The sequence below is a fragment of the Miscanthus floridulus genome, chromosome 2 (genome assembly GCF_019320115.1).
Source record: "Miscanthus floridulus cultivar M001 chromosome 2, ASM1932011v1, whole genome shotgun sequence".
NCBI classification, from domain to species: Eukaryota; Viridiplantae; Streptophyta; class Magnoliopsida; order Poales; family Poaceae; genus Miscanthus; species Miscanthus floridulus.
Genome location: NC_089581.1, coordinates 21,509,643 through 21,530,988, shown reverse-complemented (window position 1 = coordinate 21,530,988; position 21,346 = coordinate 21,509,643). Strand labels below are relative to the sequence as shown.

Sequence of the window (21,346 nt, the reverse complement as noted above, 5' to 3'; positions counted from 1 at the left end):
TCACCTACGTGCTTTTAGTTTTTTCGTTTAGCAAGATGAATTATATTTTCGCTTCCCGACTTTAAAAGTGCATATAAGCCCAAATAAGTCGGCATAATCCTATATAATAGTTTCCCTAATTTCAAACGGAGAGACGAGGGATGTCAAAGTGGCATTATTTTTGCCTTTCCAAAAATACAACCCAATGCAACCGCACGGGTTGGTGACCTAATTGTACATAGTTGAGTACAAAATATTATCGATCGCAACAATTTCTAATCTGAAATCCTAAAATGACAGATTAGCTTCAAGGTTCCCTAGCACACGTAGGATGGTATCCACAATGACAGGATCCGCGCCGAGCAGTCTCTGCAACTGCGCTTCCACCGGCCGCGGCGCGTCCGAGCCAAAGACGTCACCGACGAACCTGTACACCAGAGCAAAGTCCGGATGGTCCGGAGACAGCGGAAGCTGACCAATCGTCTCGTCCTCCGACATGATCGCGTCATCATCATCCGCAAACGAGGGCAGCCAGCTGATGGGCGGCTGAGCCTGGCGGACGGCGCCGGCGCGGCGAGGGTGCACTGGCGGCACCGCGAGGCCCATCTTCTGAGCCCTGAGGAAGTGCTTCTGGGCGTGGCTGCGGATCTGCGTGGTTGTCTTGGTGGCGACGAATGCCTCGATCCTCTTCCAGTCGCGGCCGTACAGCACCAGCGCGTGGAGGAACCGGTCGTGCTCGTCGGCCGTCCACTTCTGCCGAGGATTGGTGATGGTGTACGGCTTCCGGAGCTTCTTCCCCGCCATGCCGGTAGACTTCGCCGCCACGACTGCCGCCATCGTCGTTTGTTCACTGTGTTTCGACCTGTCTCCGTCCCGTCACTCTAGCTTCTTGAGCAGAAGCAGCGAGAGCACGTATGAAATGAGAGCGGAGGATTGAGAGTTCTCGGCCTGGGATGGTGTGTGCTGGTGTTCAGAGTGCGTGAACATATATATAGGGAATAGGGATCGATGAGTGAGCATCGGATGCAGAAAACGTGTGACCGATTCACAGCGCATGTGCTCAACAAGCTTGGGGGATTACACACATGCAGCGAGTGTGAATTGCGGGCGTGTTAGGCAGACCGCAGACGCGGCTAGGCCTACCGACGGATAGGAAGCTCAAGCGTTGTCATGCTCATGCTGCAAGGGGGGAGGGGCCGGGGTTTGGCCGATGTGCGACATTAGGTGAAAGACGCACTATTTCGGGGCTGCTTTGAACAATCTGCGCATCAACGAACGACCCCTTATTCTCCCATGTTTTTAGATTATATATAAATCGTGCTTGATCATTTCTCCATGTGGAACTCGTTCGAAGTTATTATAGCTATAATGACACATTGTTCATATGGATCAGTCTGCGTTCCGGGATCTGTGTAAAGTATAAACCAACAAAATAGTGATTTCAAAAAAAGCGAACGATGAATCAACCTTACTCAAATGTAAGGGGAACACACCAAATTGTGTATCTGGTTCACTCAGCGCATTGAGTGGCTTGATACTGTCGGTATTCGTATTTTTCATGATTTATTCTAGAAATTAATGGTTTTTTTTGTGGTAGACAACGTGTTCGTTTACATAAAGACGGTGAATTCATTAATCTTAAGATCTACTGACCGAGTTATTTGGAAGTGCTCACGGAGGTAAATTGTATATGTTTGTGTTTATAGGGGGATGAGTGCACATGCATATATAAGTGTCTGTGTCTCTACTTTGATTAAAAAATATAACTATCATGATATAAATTCTTGTATGGACCTAAATTACATTTAGGTAGTTACCTCGTATCTATGCCACAAATAGGTGAGTATCTTGAAACCATCAACTATGTTTCTTTAGGAATAAAGGAGAGGAGTTTGTCTCCTTTCTTTAAGGAACAGGGGTTAGTTTTAGACCTTGTTTGGAATAACTTGTAGACCTCGCTTTGAATTAAAGTTGGATTTCTTCCACAACGAGCTTTCATAAGAATCACGTGGAGAAAAGGCTCAGCATTTTGGTAAGACAGATTCTAGGGGAGAAAGAACTCACGTGCTCGACCTACGACGACGAGGAGGAGGGTGAGGAGGAAGCGGTGTAGGCCAGGCTCGACGAGAAGGAAGAGGGGCTTGGTGAGGAGGAAGCCGTACGGGCTCATATGTCGTCGCCACCGCAATGCCTTCTCACCATAGGTGCCCCTCTCCGGATCTCAGCGGCGGCAAGGACCTCGGAGGAGGTCTTTGGGACCGGCTGCCGGAGAGCATTCAAGGCGGGCACAACCAGCGACTATTGAGCGAGAGAGGAGAAGAGAAAGGTGTAGGGGCCATCGAGGAGGAGAGGGTGCAAATGTTGACCCACGGACCGGGGATGAAGGAGGCCCTCCGACCAGAGGACAGAGGACGGCGGGGTTCGATTCAGGAGGAAGCTAGGCATAGCTGTGCGGGAGGAGGAAGGTCGAGAAGCCGAGGGATTTTCCTCACTGCTCCCTCTCTTCCAATTCCGTGTTGACATGTAATAGGCGCGGGGGACTGGATCGCGGGGAGGAGAAACCGTTCAAGAATTGTGGTGTTTGGTGTCGCGTGCCCCCGCCCCAAACAGGACCTTAGACGATCTCTTAAAAATTATAAGTACTACTCTATCAACCCATGCTGCATGCTCTCATACGGTTTAGAAGTTACTAAACATAATCATTACAAGTTAATGTTTAATACCTGTAACTCAGAAAAAATAATCATGTCTATTTTCATCTGTTTCATCTTTATTCATTTTCTATTACAATAGACATATAGGTACTATGTAATCTATATCAAGTTGTGATAAACTTAACGATATTTATCTATATGTTTTTTCATCCATATTTATAGTTTTTTTTTCTTTTGTAGTGGCACCTCGATATATATTCAATATGCATTTAATTATAATCTTAGTTTAAATGATGTTGGTTCTTGTTGCAACTCATGTCTCATGACACCAGAAACCTATTTTTTTATTCTCAAAAAACTAATCTATCTATTAGCTTCAATTTGGATGGTCCAAGGCTAAAATTTAGCTGTTTAACAATTAGCCTTATACACCAAGCATGCTTATATCATTTATGGGCGTTTCTGCAAAAAGTGGATAGATTGTTAGTCTATCCATTCCAAATTATAAGCCATTTTGACCTTTTTACGTTGAATTTGCTATATATATCCAGATATAGATTTAGATACATAGTAAATTTGATATAAAAAAGAATTAAAATGACTTGTAATTTAGAACGGAGTACTACATGTTAATCAGAATCTCGTGTGTGTGGTTGTTTTGGGGTGGGGTGGGGGCGACCACAGTTAGTGAAGCATGAGATCTTCTTCAACCGCCGCCGCAACGTCCTTTTAACTCCTCACCGTGGCCGGCTGGCGGCTGCGGTGCCACGGTTTTTTTTTACAGTTCAACGGGGGGAGAAATCTCCACCTGATTTATTTGTATTTGGCCTTGAAACGGCTTGTCATAGTTGTTTTACATATTCTCTGACTTCCAAGTTTGGTTCAGAGGATTTTGGTAAACATGCAAACAGATTCAGATCGTATCCTAGGGAACAGATAGCTCAGGAGATGTGAGCCATTGCCATTTGAAATAGCATGCGCCATTGATCTACCACCGTTCTTTGCTTCCGTGGCATTCTAACTCTCCATTGTTCCCCCTCACTCTTGCATGATCCCAAAAGTTGATTGAGTGAGGGCCCTTCATCTCGGAAAACCACCGCATTCCGTCTCTTCCACAACTGCCAGCAGGCAAGCGCCATCAGTGTCTGAAAGCCCTGTTTAGGTATACCTTGGGGGGCAGGGAACTCTGTGTAAGTCCTCAATGCTCTGTCCAGGCGTCATCGTGATGCCAATTGCAGCCCAAAAATTCCGTGCAGTGGTGCAGCCAAATATGATGTGTTCTAGGGTCTCATCGGCTTCACTGCAGATTTCACACAATGCATTGCTGACAATTTGTTTCTTCAGGAGGTTGGTGCGGCACTGAATTCGTTTGTGGCATAGAAGCCACATAAAGAATTGCACTCGTGGGGGGGCTTTGCTATTCCAAATGTAGGCCGCTTGGTCATTATGAGCCTGGCCACGGGCCTTCAGAAGCCTGTAAATAGAGCCGGTGTCAAGCTTTCCGTTAGGATCAATGAATGGCGAGATTCTGCTATCTGGCTGATCAGTGAGAGTGGCATTTGATAGCAGTTCTTGTAGTGACTGAAGTTGTGCCGATGCAACATTTGATAGCCTACTCACAAATGCACCCGTCAGTCCATTGTCAACTATCTCCTGTACAGAGGCTTCTTTCTTCGTGCAGTGACTGTAAAGGGCATGGAAACGGTCGGCCAGAGCATCATCGCCTAGCCAGGCATCCATCCAGAAAGATGTGTGCTGGCCATTGCCGATGGCCACAGTTGTAACGGCTTGGTATAGCGGCAAAATTGTTCTCATTACCTCCCAGTGCTCGCCATGTAGATCACCCTTCAGCGATGCAATACATGCTCTGCTCCGTACCCATTGAGCCCATGCTGAAGACCTTGCGAAGTGAAGTTTGTGAACTAGCTTTAGCAGTAAGCAGATATTTTGAGTTGCTGTGTCTTTTATTCCCAGGCCACCTAATTCCTTTGTGCTACAAACCTTCTGCCAAGCGACAAGGCACATTGCTGATGAGACCATTCCATTGCCATCACCAGCCCACATGAAAGCCCTTCTTATCTTATCGAGTTGCTGGATTACTGACGGTGGCAACGGTAGGGAGCTCATGAAGTAGACCAGCTGGCTGTCCATCACTGCGTTCACCAAAACCGCACGACCCATTTTGTTCAGCAGGTGTGCTTATCATCTGCGGTGCCACGGTGGTCACCCCGAGGCCGCCTCCATTATGACACCGCCGCAACGACGTCACCGTGTCCAGCAGTAAGCCACCAACGGGAATGCGAAGAAGGTGAGAGATCCGAGAGGGGGAGACGCAACGCCGCGACGGCATGGAGGTGGCGGGACGGACGGAGGCCGTCTGCTACCGAGCTACTCAGAGACGCTCCGAGTCTTCGAGCTCGGCTCCGGCCTGCGCGTATGGTACGGCTGTCCTCCCCTTGGCTACCTTCTTGCTAAATCTGTGAAGTGCTTGCTCGCAGGTCGCACCTGTCGCCGATTACAAATACTTCTCGACAGTTTTATAGGATATACTGTAATTAAGATTGACATCTGAAATTCTTGGAAACATCAAATCTGAAGGAACATACGTACACTGCAGCCGCACTCTATTCTGGGCAATGTGAAATCTGGACGTTTCTATGAGTACTACCTGATCTGGGCTGCATTGCCGCATTGGCACCCCATTCTCCATTCAGAACGAGCACACGTTGTAGGGAGCCTTGTTTTCGTAGAAACGAATTCACTAATTATTTATATCCCTCAAAACCGAAAGGATGAATATATCATGGGTACTTTATACACCATATTCTAATCCTACACCCATATGCCCAACGGTAATATTATCCTCAAAACACTGGTAGCGCACTGCATTGTTTCAGAATTTCAGTCAACTCAAATCGTATTAGAACACCAAGGAGCTTTCCAGAGCGTAAATTATGAACAAGAAGGCTGAACAAGAGCCGTGGTTAGCCCACCAGGCATAATCAGCTTACACCAGTATACTACAACACCACATGCACAGCGCATGGGCGCATGGGCAGAAATAAGACACCAAAGCTGCCGCCAAATTTGACAATTTATCACGTTTTTTTTATTAAACACTTCATTATTCATATTAGCTTGAACTTGAACCTCACAAGGTAGGTTTTTTGTTTCTGAAAGTTAAAAACTTACACAGTTGGGTTACAGGCACAAACAGAGCAGAAGTATGGAGCCTTACTATGCCTGTACAACTTTCCCCCCTAATAAACAACGATACAAGTCAATCTTATTTCTTATGCATTCGGTGATCCAACAGCATTTCCCACTCTCCGCAAACCACCGTGGCTTTCCAAATGAACTCTGAGAGCTGGCGTCAAGGGCAGAAACAATATTCTTTAGCAAAGGGTTACTTGAAGTACACACGAAACAATACACATACACCAATTAATTGGAATTAGCCATAATTGTTATCCTCTGTTCTGTATTGTTTCCCAGAATATGCAGATCTATATATCTTTACCCCTCATATGGAAAGAACATGGGTATCTTGTTCATTCATCAAATAACCATAGTACAAAATTTGGGAAATTGCAGAGTTATTTTATCCTTAGCTCATGTTTTTGTGGCAGGTATCAGTCACAAAACCCCTATCAGTTACAAAAAAAAAACTTTACTGTTGTAACAGAGGTTACAGGGCAAAATCAAGAAAGTAAGGTCTACATAACCAGCAGTTCCCCTTCTTTATTTATATAATTCTGGCAAAACTCCTGACGGTTTTACGTTAAAAAAACAGCAGTTGAATGAAAACAAACACAGCAGACTACCTTAACCCAAACTAGCGAACATACCATTTGACACTGATTGCAGTGATGATTTCATTGTCCAACTGCTGAAGGAGCAGCAGCAAGTTCAGCAGTGAGGATGAAGGTTGACATGCCAGCTTCCCTGAGGTGACGAATGTCACCATTCATGAGCCTCAGAAGGTTTCTAGAAACAAGAAGGCTCAAGCCCTCCTCTGACTGCTCTTTATTGTCCTCCTCATACATTTGTGACAATATTTCTGCTGGGACCCCTGCTCCTTGGTGCTTGATCCTGAAAACCATAAAGCCATAAACACAAGAGTAACTTAAGCCTTCATACCTTATGATTTCCTATTCAGAAATGAGTGTATGCATGCAAGTTAGCATGCCCAGTGTACCTAAGTTCGAAGTCTATGAGATGAAGGTTTTCCCCAATGCTGTTCTTAGTCAGTTTGGAAGAGATATCAACAGAGCCACCAACAGGAGAGAACTTCACCGAAACAAATAAGAAGTCGGAGAGAATCTGCTGGAGTCGGATACCATCCCCGTAAACTTTTTGCTTCATGAATCTCTCTGGTAGGTTGCAAGCGACTCTGATACCTTTACCCTGGCAACCTATCAGTACTTGACTTACAGCAGACACCACCACATCTTGCAACACAAATTCAGCCATATCCAAATCCAAGCAACTTGACCTGTGAACATAATGATACAGAAATATTAAGTTGGTCGTAACGAATATGGCTATAAGCTTCAGTAATTAGTGAAATAAAATTAAGTGATACCATTAACCTACAGTTGAGAAAATTGTCAAATAATGAGGAAGATGAAAGTAAATACAAGAACCTAATAGAACAGTTTAAAAGACTTGGCAAGAAGATTACTTGTCAGTAATGTTATCTTGATCTAAGTCGGCAAGTATCTTGTTTAGTTGGCGATGACAACTATCTGCGACACGGACCTGCCTCATCTGCTCTTCATTCAGACCTGTGCTCTTGAGTGTTTCCCTAGAATAAAGCATACCTGAGAGAGGTTTGTTGATGGCATGTCGCATGTACGAGAAAGCCTTCAACCTTCTTTGTGCTGTCTGCTCAGAGGCTTGCTGCACATGTAGCGCATGCTGCAGGTCATCACTAGGAACATGAATGAAACAGAACACTCCAGTGACAACACCATCTGCATTTACTTTTCTGTTCACTGACAGAAGGCATTCAATATATTTCCCATTGCGGTCAAAGAAACCGAATGGAGCCTTTTCTGCCTCTTCACCGGCTAATGCACTGTTGATGATAATGCAAAGACGTACAAAAGCATCTTTGCTCTTCAAAAGGCAGGAAGCATTGCTACTGTCAAAAACCTCACCAAGGAGCATCTTATCGATCACTTCATCTCTGTGCCACCCAGTAAGCTTGGTCATGGCTGCATTCCACTCAGAGCACCATCCAAATTGGTCAGCACCAAATATAGGAGGAATGAGCGGGTTTGGGTTGTGAATGATTGCCTTGTAGTCCCCCTCAATCCGAGTAAATTTGTCCATGACCAACTTATGAACAGTCATATCCTGGGCTACAAAGCACACCCCAACAACATGGTCATGAAGGTCACGACTGGCACAAGCATTTACAACCAAGATAACAGGGCCATCATCCCTCTTGGAGCCATGTGTTTTCAACTCAAATCGAACTTCCTTCTCTTCTCTGCCTGCTCAATTGATGAAATATTTAGAAATCAATACATAATACAATAAATTATTCATTTCTTTTTCTGAGGGTTGACTACTAATAGTAAGAATGATAATCAAATATTGCAGATAACAAAGGTGCTTAAGACCTTTAGTTCCACTCACCCTGTAGAGCTAAATATAGCATCCTCTGAACAATTGATACAGAAGAATCCTCCACAAGTGTAAGTATGTGTCTTCCTATAGCTTCATCAACTCTCAACCCTGACAATTCTGCTACCTTTTGATTCCATCCATTGACCAATCCATTGCCATCTACTGCCAAGATCGGAACAGTTGCTGTTTCCATGAGGCGAACCATTTCACTTGTCACTGCTTGCAATTCAGCAAGCCCATCAAGTTTGAGATCACCAATCTGGTTATCTAAACCAGATGCCTGGGCCGGCTTCAAGGCACCATTCAGTGTACTTCTAAGAATAAGTTGCAATGAGTGAATAGCATCCATTTCGTAGTCGCTCCATGGCAAACTCTTCATCTTGACAACATCAAGGAAAGCCTTAAAGGACAACCTAGGGTGCATCCTTCTGTTGTCATCCTTATCAGATGGATCATGCTTTGCACCTCCCCATTTGATTTCAGCAGCTGTATGAGACCTGAACCAGAAAAGAATGTCCTTGGACGTGATCTTAGCCACTGCCATTCCACAAATCATGTCACCAAGGGAAGCAGCTCCTGGATATCCAGCATCCTGGAGGCTATCAGTACTCAAGCCAGTGGAATCCCCATGAACTTCTGAAAGCCAGAAGGCAATATCACGTATCTGAGACTCAGTTGGAGCCGTTTGAAGCCGCCAGACTTTGTCCCCATACAAAAGAGCAGCACCATCACACTTAACTAGGTCCATGATATTTGGACTCCCAGATACGATACTCAAGGGAGATGCTTCCTTGAATAGCATGTCAGAGAGCATTGTTTGCATTCGCAGAATGCTTTTCTCTCGTATCTGCTTCTCCAATTCAAATTCCTTGTTTACATGGACAGCAAACACTTGGGCCAAGAATTCACAGGCATACCGCAGTGGAAACGGGACATATCTGGGGCTCTCATGGTGGCAAACAATGAGACCCCACAGTTTCTTCTTCTTCTGCTGTTGTGCTGGTTGTTCAGGCTCAGGTTCATCATCCTCTTCATTTTCATTAACCACAACAGCCATGACAAGGGATGCAATCGAGTTCATGTTCTCCATATACTGAAGGTGACAGCTATGTGGTGCTCTAAGAGTTGAACCACACAAGCTAATATCAATGGAGAGTGCCTCATCTTCAATAATCTTCATGGATCTTGCACGGCAATCACAGATCATTCTGACTTTGTTCTTCATGAAGAGAAACCTGGCAGCTTGAGGGATATCAGTGGCTGGATAGTGCAGGCCTAGATAGGGCTCAATACCAGGTTTGGTGATCTCAGCAAAGACCTCCCCATGCTCATCTCCATGGAACTTGTAAGCCATAACCCTGTCATAACCTGTAAGGTCAAAGACTTCCTTAACCACGGTATTGCATAAGGCCTCCATGCTTCCACCTGGTAGTGACTGGATCTTGGAGATTGCCTTGGCAGCAAGCTTGTAAGACTGCAAAGCCCCAGCAGCAGTGGCAGGAAATTCTGTAGGCTTCACAGGCTCAAAATCTACCACCAGACAACCAGTTGCCCTATGAACAATGGCATAGAATGGCTTGCCTGAGGTCTTGCATTGAACTAGGATAGGATTCAGCAAAGAAACATCAGCAAATCCTAGTGCCTTCTGCAGTGCTGTAGCACCAGGGTCAGTGAAAAGGGAGCGCACATTTGTACCAATTCCTAGCTTTGGGGGATCATCAACGTTCGGCACAGCATGGCTGACCGTTGTGAGCATTTCAGGTGCATTCTCACTGAATGCAATGACCCTGAAGTTCTTCTCGTCAAGGGCCAATAAGCAACCAAATGGTTGGATGAGCTTTCCTCTTTGAATATGCTGCAAGTAGGCTATGACCTTTCCCGATCGCCCTTGCTGCTCAGGTGGAGTGCTCCGCTGTGCTTCAAGCAACTTGGAGTAATCAAAGGAATCACCAGACTCTTCATACTCTGCATTGAGTTCAGCATCAAGGGTTGTTTGTGCTAATATCCTTGCCCGGGAGCTCTGGCGAGTCCTGCTGGATGAATTGGAAGAGTGGGCAGGCCTCGAGGAAGACATTTCTGTCTTCTTTGAAAAACAAAAAACCACCAGATATCACTCTTGCTTAACTGGTAAAAGGGCAGTGGAAAGCATAAATCAGTAATATGAAGTAATAACACCCCAGTGTGATGCAAAAACAAAAGATTTTGTCAATGTACTACAATATATACAATGACTCCACACATAAGACAAGTCCTTGTTGCCAGAGTATATCGTGAAAGGATTTTTTTTTTCCTTGTCTTTCCAGACCTTGAGAAAATATAGAAAATACCACTTTAGTTTTTGATAGATTGCCTAAAGATGAATCACAAAAAGTGATGTTTCAGTTAATAATATATTTAATCTTTCCAAAGCAGTGTACCAATTTTTTATTTACCCCACAAAAATACCGCTTAGTTAGGAAAAAAATCCTAAGCTGATCCAAGTTATAATTTTGATTAAAAAAATGGTAAAATCCTAATCACACCGGGCATCATGGAATTTGCCCCATGGGCTATTGCACTTCCCATGCCTATTAACAGAATGGAAAATCATATGGCGACCAGGGGGGTTGGCGCCCTCGTTCTAAAATACCATGTTGCAATGTTTCAAAAATCATGAAAAAAATCATGTATGTAGTACACCTAAAGTTAAGTGTAGTCGCAACAATTCAATTTGAAATTCATCTTTTATGTCAAACTGAATTCTTGCGGCTATACTTAACTTTATGTGTACTACATACACGATTTTTGTAATGAGTTTTGAAACATTGTAACATGGTATTTTAGCTAACAAGGGCACTAGCCCCCTAGGCACCAAATCCGCACTCCAACAGAACCAGCGCTACAACATGTGGTTCTTAGATGAAGTCATAATTATCATAGAGTTAAATCATGCAATAATTCGTGTAACAGAATAATAAGATCAAGTTTATTTACCCCCATTAACAGTAAATGAGGTTTCGTGGAATGGGCTTTATCTGTTTCTTTTTATGATATTTGTTCAACAATTCATCTAGCATGTATGTTTTGTGATTAAAAAAATCACTGGATTTGTTTTTGAAAGTATTTTTTTTCCCAAAAATTACAATTATTTAGCTATTTTTCTCTCAAGAAAATTGAAATGCATGTGCTATTGAAACATGCAAAATTAGGCCCTTCTGTTGTAGTATACATGTACTATTTTCAGCTAATAACTCGGAGAGATTATATAGCAACAGATAGCTTTGCCTCTAAATTAATTACAATATGAAAGAAGCAGTTCCTTCAAAAAAAAAAAAAAGAAGCAACCTAAGAGACTAAGACTAATGATGAGTGATACCATTTGAAACTTTCAGTGGTATGCGTTTATGGAGCAAGATTTCATTTCATATTCTTCTTCAACAGATGGGGATTACAAGTTTTCACTCCTGTGACATGAGAAAAGCCCCTGCTGTTCTAAAACAGAGCGCAATCGAATAAACGACGCTCACTAACATTTCAGGAAAACATCTATGGATCCTAACATGGAGAACTTATCTGAAAGTAGAACAGCCCAGTGCTAACCAAAAAAAAAAAAACATCGCGAAGACATGAATACTAGCCGCCGAGCTGTTACTTTTCCCCGTCCGTTTCGTTCCCAATCTTTCGTGTCAAAACGGAACATGGCACATGGACCATGCCGATGCCGAGAATGCAAGAACCATGGGTAACTGGAAAAGCCACGGAATGGACTTGCAGCACCCCTTCTCCTTCCTCTCACGGTACCAGATCAGCTTAATAGCGACAGCCAACAGACATTATCCATTCGCTCGTCATCAGCAGCCCCAGAAAACAAAAAAGGGATGCTTTTTTATCTATATTTTGTGCATGAACAAATTCAGAAAAAAGGGTTCTCGGGATGTTCATCTTCCCATCTTCTAAAATTTAGCATGTTAAGTTTGCTAGCCGCAGCCATCGCAAATATGCGTATGATGTCAAAGACTCAAAAGCTACACAGAAGAACAAGTGAAAAACGCCAGCCTTTGCACCCTCTGTTCCTCACCCCCTAATCCAACGAGCTAGCTATGAATCCTTGTACTGAAGAACAGAAGGAGCAAGCATATCTCCTCCTGCTGATTGGTCCAAAAACAAAAACCTATCGCACTCTAGCTGCCTCCCGATCGAAGAGCCAGGCCCAGACGAGAGCAACAGAGACGCAACAGAGGATCCAGACATTCAGTGACCAATCCAAGAGCCTCTCCACAATCCGTGTCCAAGAAGAAGAACATGCTGAACAGATTACGGTTAAAGCAAGCTGGGCAACACCGCAAACAGGGGAGGAAGGAAAGAGGAGGAGGGTAGGGGAGGGGACCTACGGGTGGGTGGAGCGAAGCAGTGATCTCTGGAGCGGGAGGACGCGCACCTCCGGCGACTCTCCCGGCAAGCAAGTACGCATAAATAGCGGGGGCCGGTGGGCGTGGGCGTGGGGCGCTGCGACGAGTGCGAGTGAGCAGCAAGAGCAAGTCGACAACTGGGTGGGGGGGCGCGCCGACCCGGGGGTGCCCATGCCCGGCGCGGAAGGATGGGGGCGCAGCGGGAGGTGTCGAGCGCTGATTCGAGGCGCATGAGGAGCCTGCCAAACGTTTTTTCTGAAAAATACACTTTTTAAAGTAAAAAGTCGAGAAGTCAGAACATTTTAGAGAAGCTGTAGCTCTTGCAGAGCAGCTCTGACTGCTCCGAAAGACGCTCGTGACGAGCCATGCCAAATAGCCCCTGACCCGGCAGGCTAGGCTACACTGCGCTGCGGCTGCACCCACCCGTGGGCCGTGGGCTCGTCTCGTCGCCCAACAAGCTCGCCTGCGCCTGTACTGTTGCTGTAGTTTTTTCTAACGCCACGTGGTGCCACTGTTCTCTCCCACCTCAGCGTGGCAACGTGCCAACGTCCAACGTGCAGTGTGTACTTAACTGATTTGGGTAATCTAGGCAGCATGTAAACAACTTCTAGCGTTGTTGGGACCTGGGAGCGGGTACTATTATTAGTAGTGAAAACGCAGCATGGCACGGACGGACGGACGTGCAGCGCGGCCGTAAAACCAGGATGGATGCGATTAACTCGTCCAGTCCATGCGGTTACAGCTAGAGAGAGATTATACTACTAATAATCTATCCGTTCCGTCACCGTCAGCTCTTGTGCATAGCGTCCCGTCCAGCACTCCAGCAGCTCAGCGCTGCAGCTGACAGTGACCGGCCACAGGAAGCAGTCGGCCGGCACTCGGCACTCGGCACTCGGCACTCGGCCAGTGGGTAACGTCGGCCTACAGCTGCGTGCAAAGCTGCGGTGGCCGTTTCATCGTGGCCTTGGCGTGCTTGTTTTCACTGTTTCTTCTCTTGGAAAGGTTGGTTCTACTAATGGTTGCTTTATTTATTTTATTTATTTGGGGGCGTGGCCCGCCTGATTTCCCTTCTCGGGGATCGGATGGGGACGTCTGGGGCCTTCCACTCTGGGGACATGGGCATGTGACCGGCACGTGCACGCCCGTGCGCCCCATCCGGCTCGGCTGCGCAGCTTGCTGGGAAACCGAGGCGGGCGCTGCGCTGGGCACCCCCTCCGGCGAGTTCTAGAGCGACGAATGAACATGTGAGACGGTCACTACTCGATTTAGATTATTTGTCAGAGTGCCCGAGGCAGTGCGTTGCCGAGTGTTTTTTATTGGCCACTCAGTAAAGACTTTGTCGAGTACTCCGGAGACACTCGGTAAAGAAAAGCAATCGTCATGCCGCCGATCTCGTTGATGGTCACTTTGCCGCCGATCTCGTTGATGGTCACTTTGCCGAGTGTCAACTCAGGAGGCACTCGATAAAGATTTTTTATTTTTTTTAAAAAAAATTCTTTGCCGAGTGCCAACCCTTCAGGCACTTGGCAAAGAGTTTTTATTTTTTTACAAAATTTTTTTGCCGAGTGCCAATCTTCAGGCACTCGGCAAAGATTTTTATTTTTTTAATTTCTTTGCCGAGTGCCCCCTGTCCGGCACTCGGTAAAGTTTGAAATTTTTTTTTTAATTTCTTTGCCGAGTGCCCTCTGTCCGGCACTCGCCCTTTGTCCGGCATTCGGCAAAGTTTGAATTTTTTTTAAATTTCTTTGCCGAGTGTCCTCTTTACGGCACTCGGCAAAGTTTGATTTTTTTTAAAAAAAAAATCTTTGTCGAGTGCCCTCAGTCCGGCACTCGGCAAAGTTTGTTTTTTTTAAAAAAAAATCTTTACTGAGTGCCCTCTGTCCGGCACTCGGCAAAGTTTAATTTTTTTTTAAAATTTCTTTGCCGAGTGCCATGGTCATAGCACTCAGCAAAGCTGGAAAAATGGTTGTCTGGACACCAATTTTTCCAGCATTGCTGAGTGCGGTGACCATTGCACTCGGTAAAGGGGTCCTTTGTCGAGTGCAACACTCGGTAAAGTGACTCAAAACTATAATTTTTTTTTTATATTCCATCATGACAAATAAATTCATACAAACATATATCACATATATATCTCATCCATCACATATATATCCCATCCATCCACACATCCATCCACACATCCATCCGCACATATCACATCCATCACAATATATATCACATTGTTAATAATAAGTTCTCAAGTCCATCCAAATAAATACACAAGTCCATCAAAGTCCACAAATGCATTACAAGTATATCACAAAGTGAACAACAAATGAAAAAAAATACAACGTGCACTCATCTCAGCCAAGGCGACTGTGGTGAAGGCCCAGCTCCATCATTCGGAGGTGCATGAGGTGGATTATTCGAACCACCATCAGATGAAGACTATATAAAGGAGAAAAGATTGCATGTGAGACAAGATTATTTGGATAGCTAATCTAGTAAGGTAGAGACCATACAAGCAAAGCACAAGCGAAAGTAAAAAACTTTCATACTTACAGGAGTAGCTGTAGCTGCAAGACACGGAGGCGGAGGTGCAACCAATAGCCCAGGTGGCAGAGAGAAGCCCACACATTGCCCAAGTTCTTGTAGGAACTCTGTAATGTCTGTCAGCCTCTGCGCCTAGGCCTATCGCTCGGTCCGCTCAGCCTTCAGCTGGGCCACCATCCTCTGCTGCCCGACCTTCAGCTCCTAACGTTGCCTCATTTCTTGTTCCAGCCGAGCCTGTAATATTTTTCACTCCAATGTTTCAGTAATGCAAAGCTAATTAAGGTGTGTAAAGATCAATGTATGATGAGTAAAATAGGAATAACCTCGAATGCGTTGACTTGGTGCTGTGCAGCGATCGGCCGTGTGTGAATGGCCGGGCTCTCGCTCGTGCTCTATGCTCGGATCTAGGAGAGATAGGGAGTAGAGGCCGTGTCGATGACGTCGTCGCCAAGCTAGAACCGCCCATGCTTCTTGCCTTGCCCCGCCCTCATGATGGCCTCTCCATCGAAGCCCTGCGTGCTCGGATTGTGGTCTAACCCATGGAGCGACCTCGTCACCTCAGTGTACTCACTGATACGGGAGTGGACGCTCGGGTTCATGTATGCCTTGGGCGGGTCCTCCAGGTTGAAGGAGACGTCGGACATCGCCTTGCTCTTGTGGGCCATACACCATGCCTGGAAGTCCGAGCAAGCCTGGCCACTATGTGACACCGACTGAAAGAAAGACAGCACGATGATTAGAAATCAGGCAGAACTGAGCGTCACAATAGATAAATGAATTCGCGTACCCATGCTTGTTTATATTCGGCGAGGCTACGGCTGCCTTGATGGTGTGTTGGATCTTGCATCTGCAAATGACGGTCTCGGGCATCCCTGTGCATCTTGAGGTACTCATCCGTGAACCACCTGTCCACCATCATCGCCCAGCACTCGGGATACGCTTGGCACCACCAAGGAATCATCTACACGTCATCAAGTATTAGACATATAAGAAGATCAAATTAAACCAATTTAATCTCAAAACGAATCAATATTGATGTTCTTCATTTACCTCAAGGTACTGCTCCCGGGTCAGTTGCATCTCTCTTGTGTCTTTCTTGGTTTTTCTCTCTCCAAGCTTCGACACGTAGTTGGTTACGATGGCCTGGATGCGCACCTCATGATGCATGTTGGACTGCTCCACCCTGACCTCAAATCCCTCCTCGCATCTGTAATAAGTCTGCATACAAAAGCGATGTATCCATTTATTATTTCAAGAAAAGTCCAATGAATGCGACGTATTGAGCAATGTTGTGCGAGAGAGACTTACCCAAAGCTCTACCTTCACCCGTGCCGCCTTGTTGGGGTACTCCGCATCGGTGGCGACGGCGTAGTGGTCAAACGAGTAGGCTGGCTCCGTCTTCGATGCATACATGACAATACCGGAGAAGTGTTGCCTGCACAGAAGACCTAGGATGCCGTTGACTAGCCGTGCGTTACCACCCGACACAACCACCCAGTTCCTGCACAAGTGATTAAGAAAAATTATTAGTTTTTTTATCATATCATAAGAAGTAGTGGTGATAACATATAAAGTTACTTACTTTTGCCCTGCGGGGCGAATCACTGGGCATTGGTGAGAAAGCGGAACATGTGGAAGACTCACGGGACCTCGCAAGTAGACACTTGAAGAGGAGTCAAAGGAAGCGGAACCCATGCCTGTCGCCTCCAACTCGTCGTCCTCGTGTGGCCCCTTCTCCTCGTCCGTCTACCGAACCAGCTTATCGTCCGACTCGTCCATGGACGCCACCTCCTCCTCTGACTCCTCCTCAAGCGGTGTGGAAGGAGACGGCCCCCTCCTGTGTCTGGCAGTCCTCCTCCTCCTGTCCGATCTCTTCGCTGCCCCCTCCGCCTCCTCCTGCAGCCGATGTGGTCTTTTGTATATCGAGTTCACGGACCTATGACAGTCGCCTGCCATCTTTGTTCAATCACCTACAAGAAAAAAGAAAAACAAGACATAATTAGAAATAGGTGAAAAAATGAACAAAACATAATTACAAAAAATATAGTAATACATGTATTAGAAATATTTGCAAAAATGAATAAAACATAATTATAAAAAAACATAGTATTACATGTATTAGAAATAATCTTCATGATTGAGATTAGCTGGATCATAGGTCTCGTCATCACTATCAACATTGTCCAACTCATCAACACTATCTGAAGGAAAACTGTTGTCTTCATTGTCATTGCCTAAACGTAATCGCTCAAGCATTTGTATGTCCTTCAGATTTCGCACCTTGTCTCCAGCGTCCTCGTCATCATCCCTTTCATTGTCTACTTCCATTCCTATCTCTTCGGTTAAGTCTATGTCAAACCTTTCTTGTAGTCCCTCTTCTTGATAGAACTCTCCATCATATGTGTTTGAGTTGAAGTTGTAATCTTCATCGTTTGGGACAGGTAGTTTATCGTGTGATATCTGATATCACATGTAGAGATGTTCTGGTTTGTAAGCATCGTACGTGACAACGTGCATGAAATCTTCTAAAATTTTTATCATAGCCTCCACATATGATATCACGACATCTTAACAAGTTTCATGATTTTTGGACTTCGTTTGCTTTTTATAGAATTTAAAAACACTTCGTACGCAAGTTCGCGGTCATGTTTCGTGAACAAGATGTCCAAAATTTCGGGTCCGTTCCTGGATACGGCCTCACACTACACTCAGTAACATGACTATTATTTTTTGAATCATTAAATTCCATTATTCGTACCACGTGCAGTTCAAAATTATATTTTTCAAAAAAATTCAAGTAAATGAAATAAAGTAACTAAATATATCAAAAAGCCATAAAAAATCTCCAAATTCTAACTAGGAGTTCCTGGTGCTTTAAAATGGATGCACAAAAAATTTGGAGGCAAAAAAAAATAAAACTTTGCCGAGTACCGGGGCATGACACTCGGCAAAGAGGGTCTTTGCCGAGTGCCACGAATAAGGCACTCGGCAAAGAGGGTTTTGATTTTTTTTAAAAAATTTCCTCTTTGCCGAGTGTCTTCAGAGGACACTCGGCAAAGACATTTTAAAAAAAATTAAATCTTTGCCGAGTGTCGTGCCAGGGGCACTCGGCAAAGTATTTTTTTTTAAAAAAAATTAAAAAAAAATCTTTGCCGAGTGTCGTGACAGGGGCATTCGGCAAAGTATTTTTTAAAAAAAAATTAAAAAAAATCTTTGCCGAGTACCGTGCCAGGGGCACTCGCCAAAGTATTTAAAAAAAAAACAAATTTGCCGAGTGCCAGATCTGGGACATTCGGCAAAGAATTTTTTAAAAAAAATTAAATATTTGCCGAATGCCAGATCTGGGACACTCGACAAAGAAATTTAAAAAAAATAAAATCTTTGCCGAGTGCCTAACAGCAGGCACTCGGCAAAGAAGGACGTCGTCGGCCACCGTTACGCGGGCCACCGTTACGCCGTGTTTTTGCCGAGTCTGGCACTCGGCAAAGAAGTCTTTTACCGAGTGCATTTTTTTGTCGAGTGCCGGACACTCGGCAAAGAACTTTTTGCCGAGTGCAATTTTTTATCGAGTGCTCGATTTTTAACACTCAGCAAAGAATTTTGCACTCGGTAAAGTCTCTGTTTCGTAGTGGGTGATGGGGCGGGGCGAGACATTCTGTAGATCAGTAGATGCGCGGGGATACTATTTTTTAATTAATTTACATGTTTTCCGCGCGGGCGCAGATGCGCAGCCAAAACCAAACCAGCCACCGCCCACAGCATATATCTGGTCGACATCCCCACGGTAACTCCCTGAGATGGGCGCTGACCGCACCGCTGCGATTGAGACGACGACAGAGGTGGCGCCATGCCAATGCCATCCTGCTATGCTGAGGTACTTTAGCCTGGCCAAACGAAGCAATGGGCACGGCCAGGATAGTACGAAAAGAAATGGGGGGCACAATCATATAATTTCATTGTATGCCTATAATATCAGGGAGAAATTTCCAAGACGCCCATCAACCAAGCCCTTGTTTGACATTATTATGGAGACATCAATCATACCATCGACCCTCAATAACCGCAATACGTCTTCCACAAAGGAATAAAGCAGAATCACATAATTCATAATCCACTTGCAATATTGGAGAGGTGCAAAATTTCCAAGCTTGCAAGACATCCATCATCTAAGCCCTTGTTTGACATCATGGAGATGCCAATCGCAACATCAATCCTTAGTATAATCACATAATTCATTATATGCCTGCAACCTTGGAGAGGTGGGAATTTTCTAGAGAGAATTCCTTATTTGACACTGGAAAAATGAGTCGTTACTTTCTTGGCCTTGAAATTTTCTTCGTTCCCTATTTGATACTCACTTCAACTTTCATCCCTAATTTGACACTACCGTCAAATCCGTTAGCTAACGGTGTTAACTGGCCGTTAAAAAGACGTTTTTGCCCATAGAAAAAAAGCGGCGAAGCAAATTTGAGAGGAAAAAAACCTGCGTCTTTTTTTTTGCAGCTGGGCGCATGCATCAGAGGCGGGCGTAGGTTTTTTCCTCTCAAATTTGCTTCGCTGCTTTTTTTCTAGGGGCAAAAACGCCTTTTTAACAGCCAATTAACACCGTTAGCTAACGGATTTGATGGTATTTTCAAATTAGGGATGAAAGTTGAAGTGAGTGTCAAATAGGGAACGAAGAAAAGTTCAGGGCCAAGAAAGGAACGATTCATTTTCCGATGTCAAATAAGGAATTCTCTCAATTTTCTAAGCTTGCAAGACATGCATCGTACAAGCCTTTGTTTGATATTATGGGACAAAATCATACCATAAATCCTCAGTAACAACAGTACATCTCCTAAGAACTTTGGCTTGTGAACCAAAGGAATGGAGCAGAATCACATAATTCCTGATCGATCTGCAGTACTAGAGAGATGAAAATTTTTAGGCTTGCAAGAGGTGCATCATCCAAGCCCTTGTTTGACATTATGGAAACAACGATAGTACCATCAATCCTCAGTAGTAACATCACGTCTCCTAAGAACTTTGGCTCCTGGACCAAAGGAATGGAGTAGAACCACATAATTCATGATATGCCTGCAATATTGGAGAGGTGGAAATTTTTGAGGTGCATCATCTAAGACCTTGTTTGACATTATGGAAACACCAATCGTACCATGAATCCTCAGTAACAGTAGAGTCTATTTGATTCAGCTGTGGGCTATGAAAAAGCTATTGTGGACTATGAGTTGTGGAAAACCTGCGGGGGTGGAGCTAATACTTGTTATTAGGCCAGCTAACCCCGATAGATTTTGAAAAACAAAGAGAGAATTACTATGCATGATTGTTATTTTGCTCCTATGACCTCGCCCTCCTTCAGCCAAGACCCTGGTGGTCTTCTAGCCTGGCTTCACCCCTTAAAACCTGTTGTGAAAAGTTGTAGGCTGTTTGGTTAAAATAACTATAAAACCTACATCCATCTCTTTATCTTCCTTGAAGCAACCGTGAAACATCTTTATTTTCACCTATTTGGAAAAGTGAAAAGCTAAAAGCAAAATGCAAGGTGCCGTGGAAGTTGTACTACGCGAAAGCAATTGTTTCTAAAAAAGCAGTTTCTGGTTGTACCTGTTCGGTTGGCTTCCTGCTCTTTTGGTAGCAGAAGCACTTTCCCAAACCTAAACCAAACACAACCTAGATCTACTAAGAACTTTGGCTCATGGACCAAAGAAACGGAGTAGAATCACATAATTCATGGCCTACTTGTAATATTGGAGAGGCGAAAAATTTCCATGCTTGCAAGATGTACATCTTCATAGGCCTTGTTTGACATTGGCCCTGTTCGTTTCACTGAAATTTAGCTGATGCCGATTTATTGTGAGAGGAAAACACTATTCCTTTGCTGAAAAGTACCGTTGAAGTAGTGCTGAAGAACAGGACGATTATGGAAACACCAATCGTACTCACACCATCAGTCCTCGATAACAACAGTACATCTCCTAAGAACTTTGGCTCATGGACTAAAGCAATGAAGCATAATCAAATAATTCATTATCCGCCTCCATTGTTGGATAGGTGAAAATTTTCTATGCTTGCAAGACGTGCATTATCTAGGCCCTTGTAAGGGAAATGGACCATTGGCTCATTTACTTTGGATTTTGGTGTTTGATGACCAAC

General features: G+C 44.6%; 2 protein-coding genes across 2 annotated transcripts; both read right to left on the bottom strand.

Moving 5' to 3' along the window:
• Positions 1–255: 255 nt before the first annotated feature.
• LOC136538169 (protein REVEILLE 6-like) lies at positions 256–916 on the bottom strand. The gene has a single exon (XM_066530148.1). The coding sequence runs from the start codon at positions 814–816 to the stop codon at positions 268–270; it is 549 nt and encodes a 182-aa protein (XP_066386245.1). The 5' UTR covers positions 817–916; the 3' UTR covers positions 256–267.
• Positions 917–5,521: 4,605 nt separating this feature from the next.
• Positions 5,522–12,777, bottom strand: LOC136519568 (phytochrome a-like). The gene is made up of 6 exons (XM_066512955.1): positions 12,641–12,777; positions 8,280–10,394; positions 7,318–8,134; positions 6,832–7,128; positions 6,482–6,725; positions 5,522–6,000 (listed from the first exon to the last, which is right to left on the bottom strand). The coding sequence occupies exons 2-5, from the start codon at positions 10,342–10,344 to the stop codon at positions 6,509–6,511; spliced, it is 3,396 nt and encodes a 1,131-aa protein (XP_066369052.1). The 5' UTR covers positions 10,345–10,394; positions 12,641–12,777; the 3' UTR covers positions 5,522–6,000; positions 6,482–6,508.
• Positions 12,778–21,346: the final 8,569 nt, after the last annotated feature.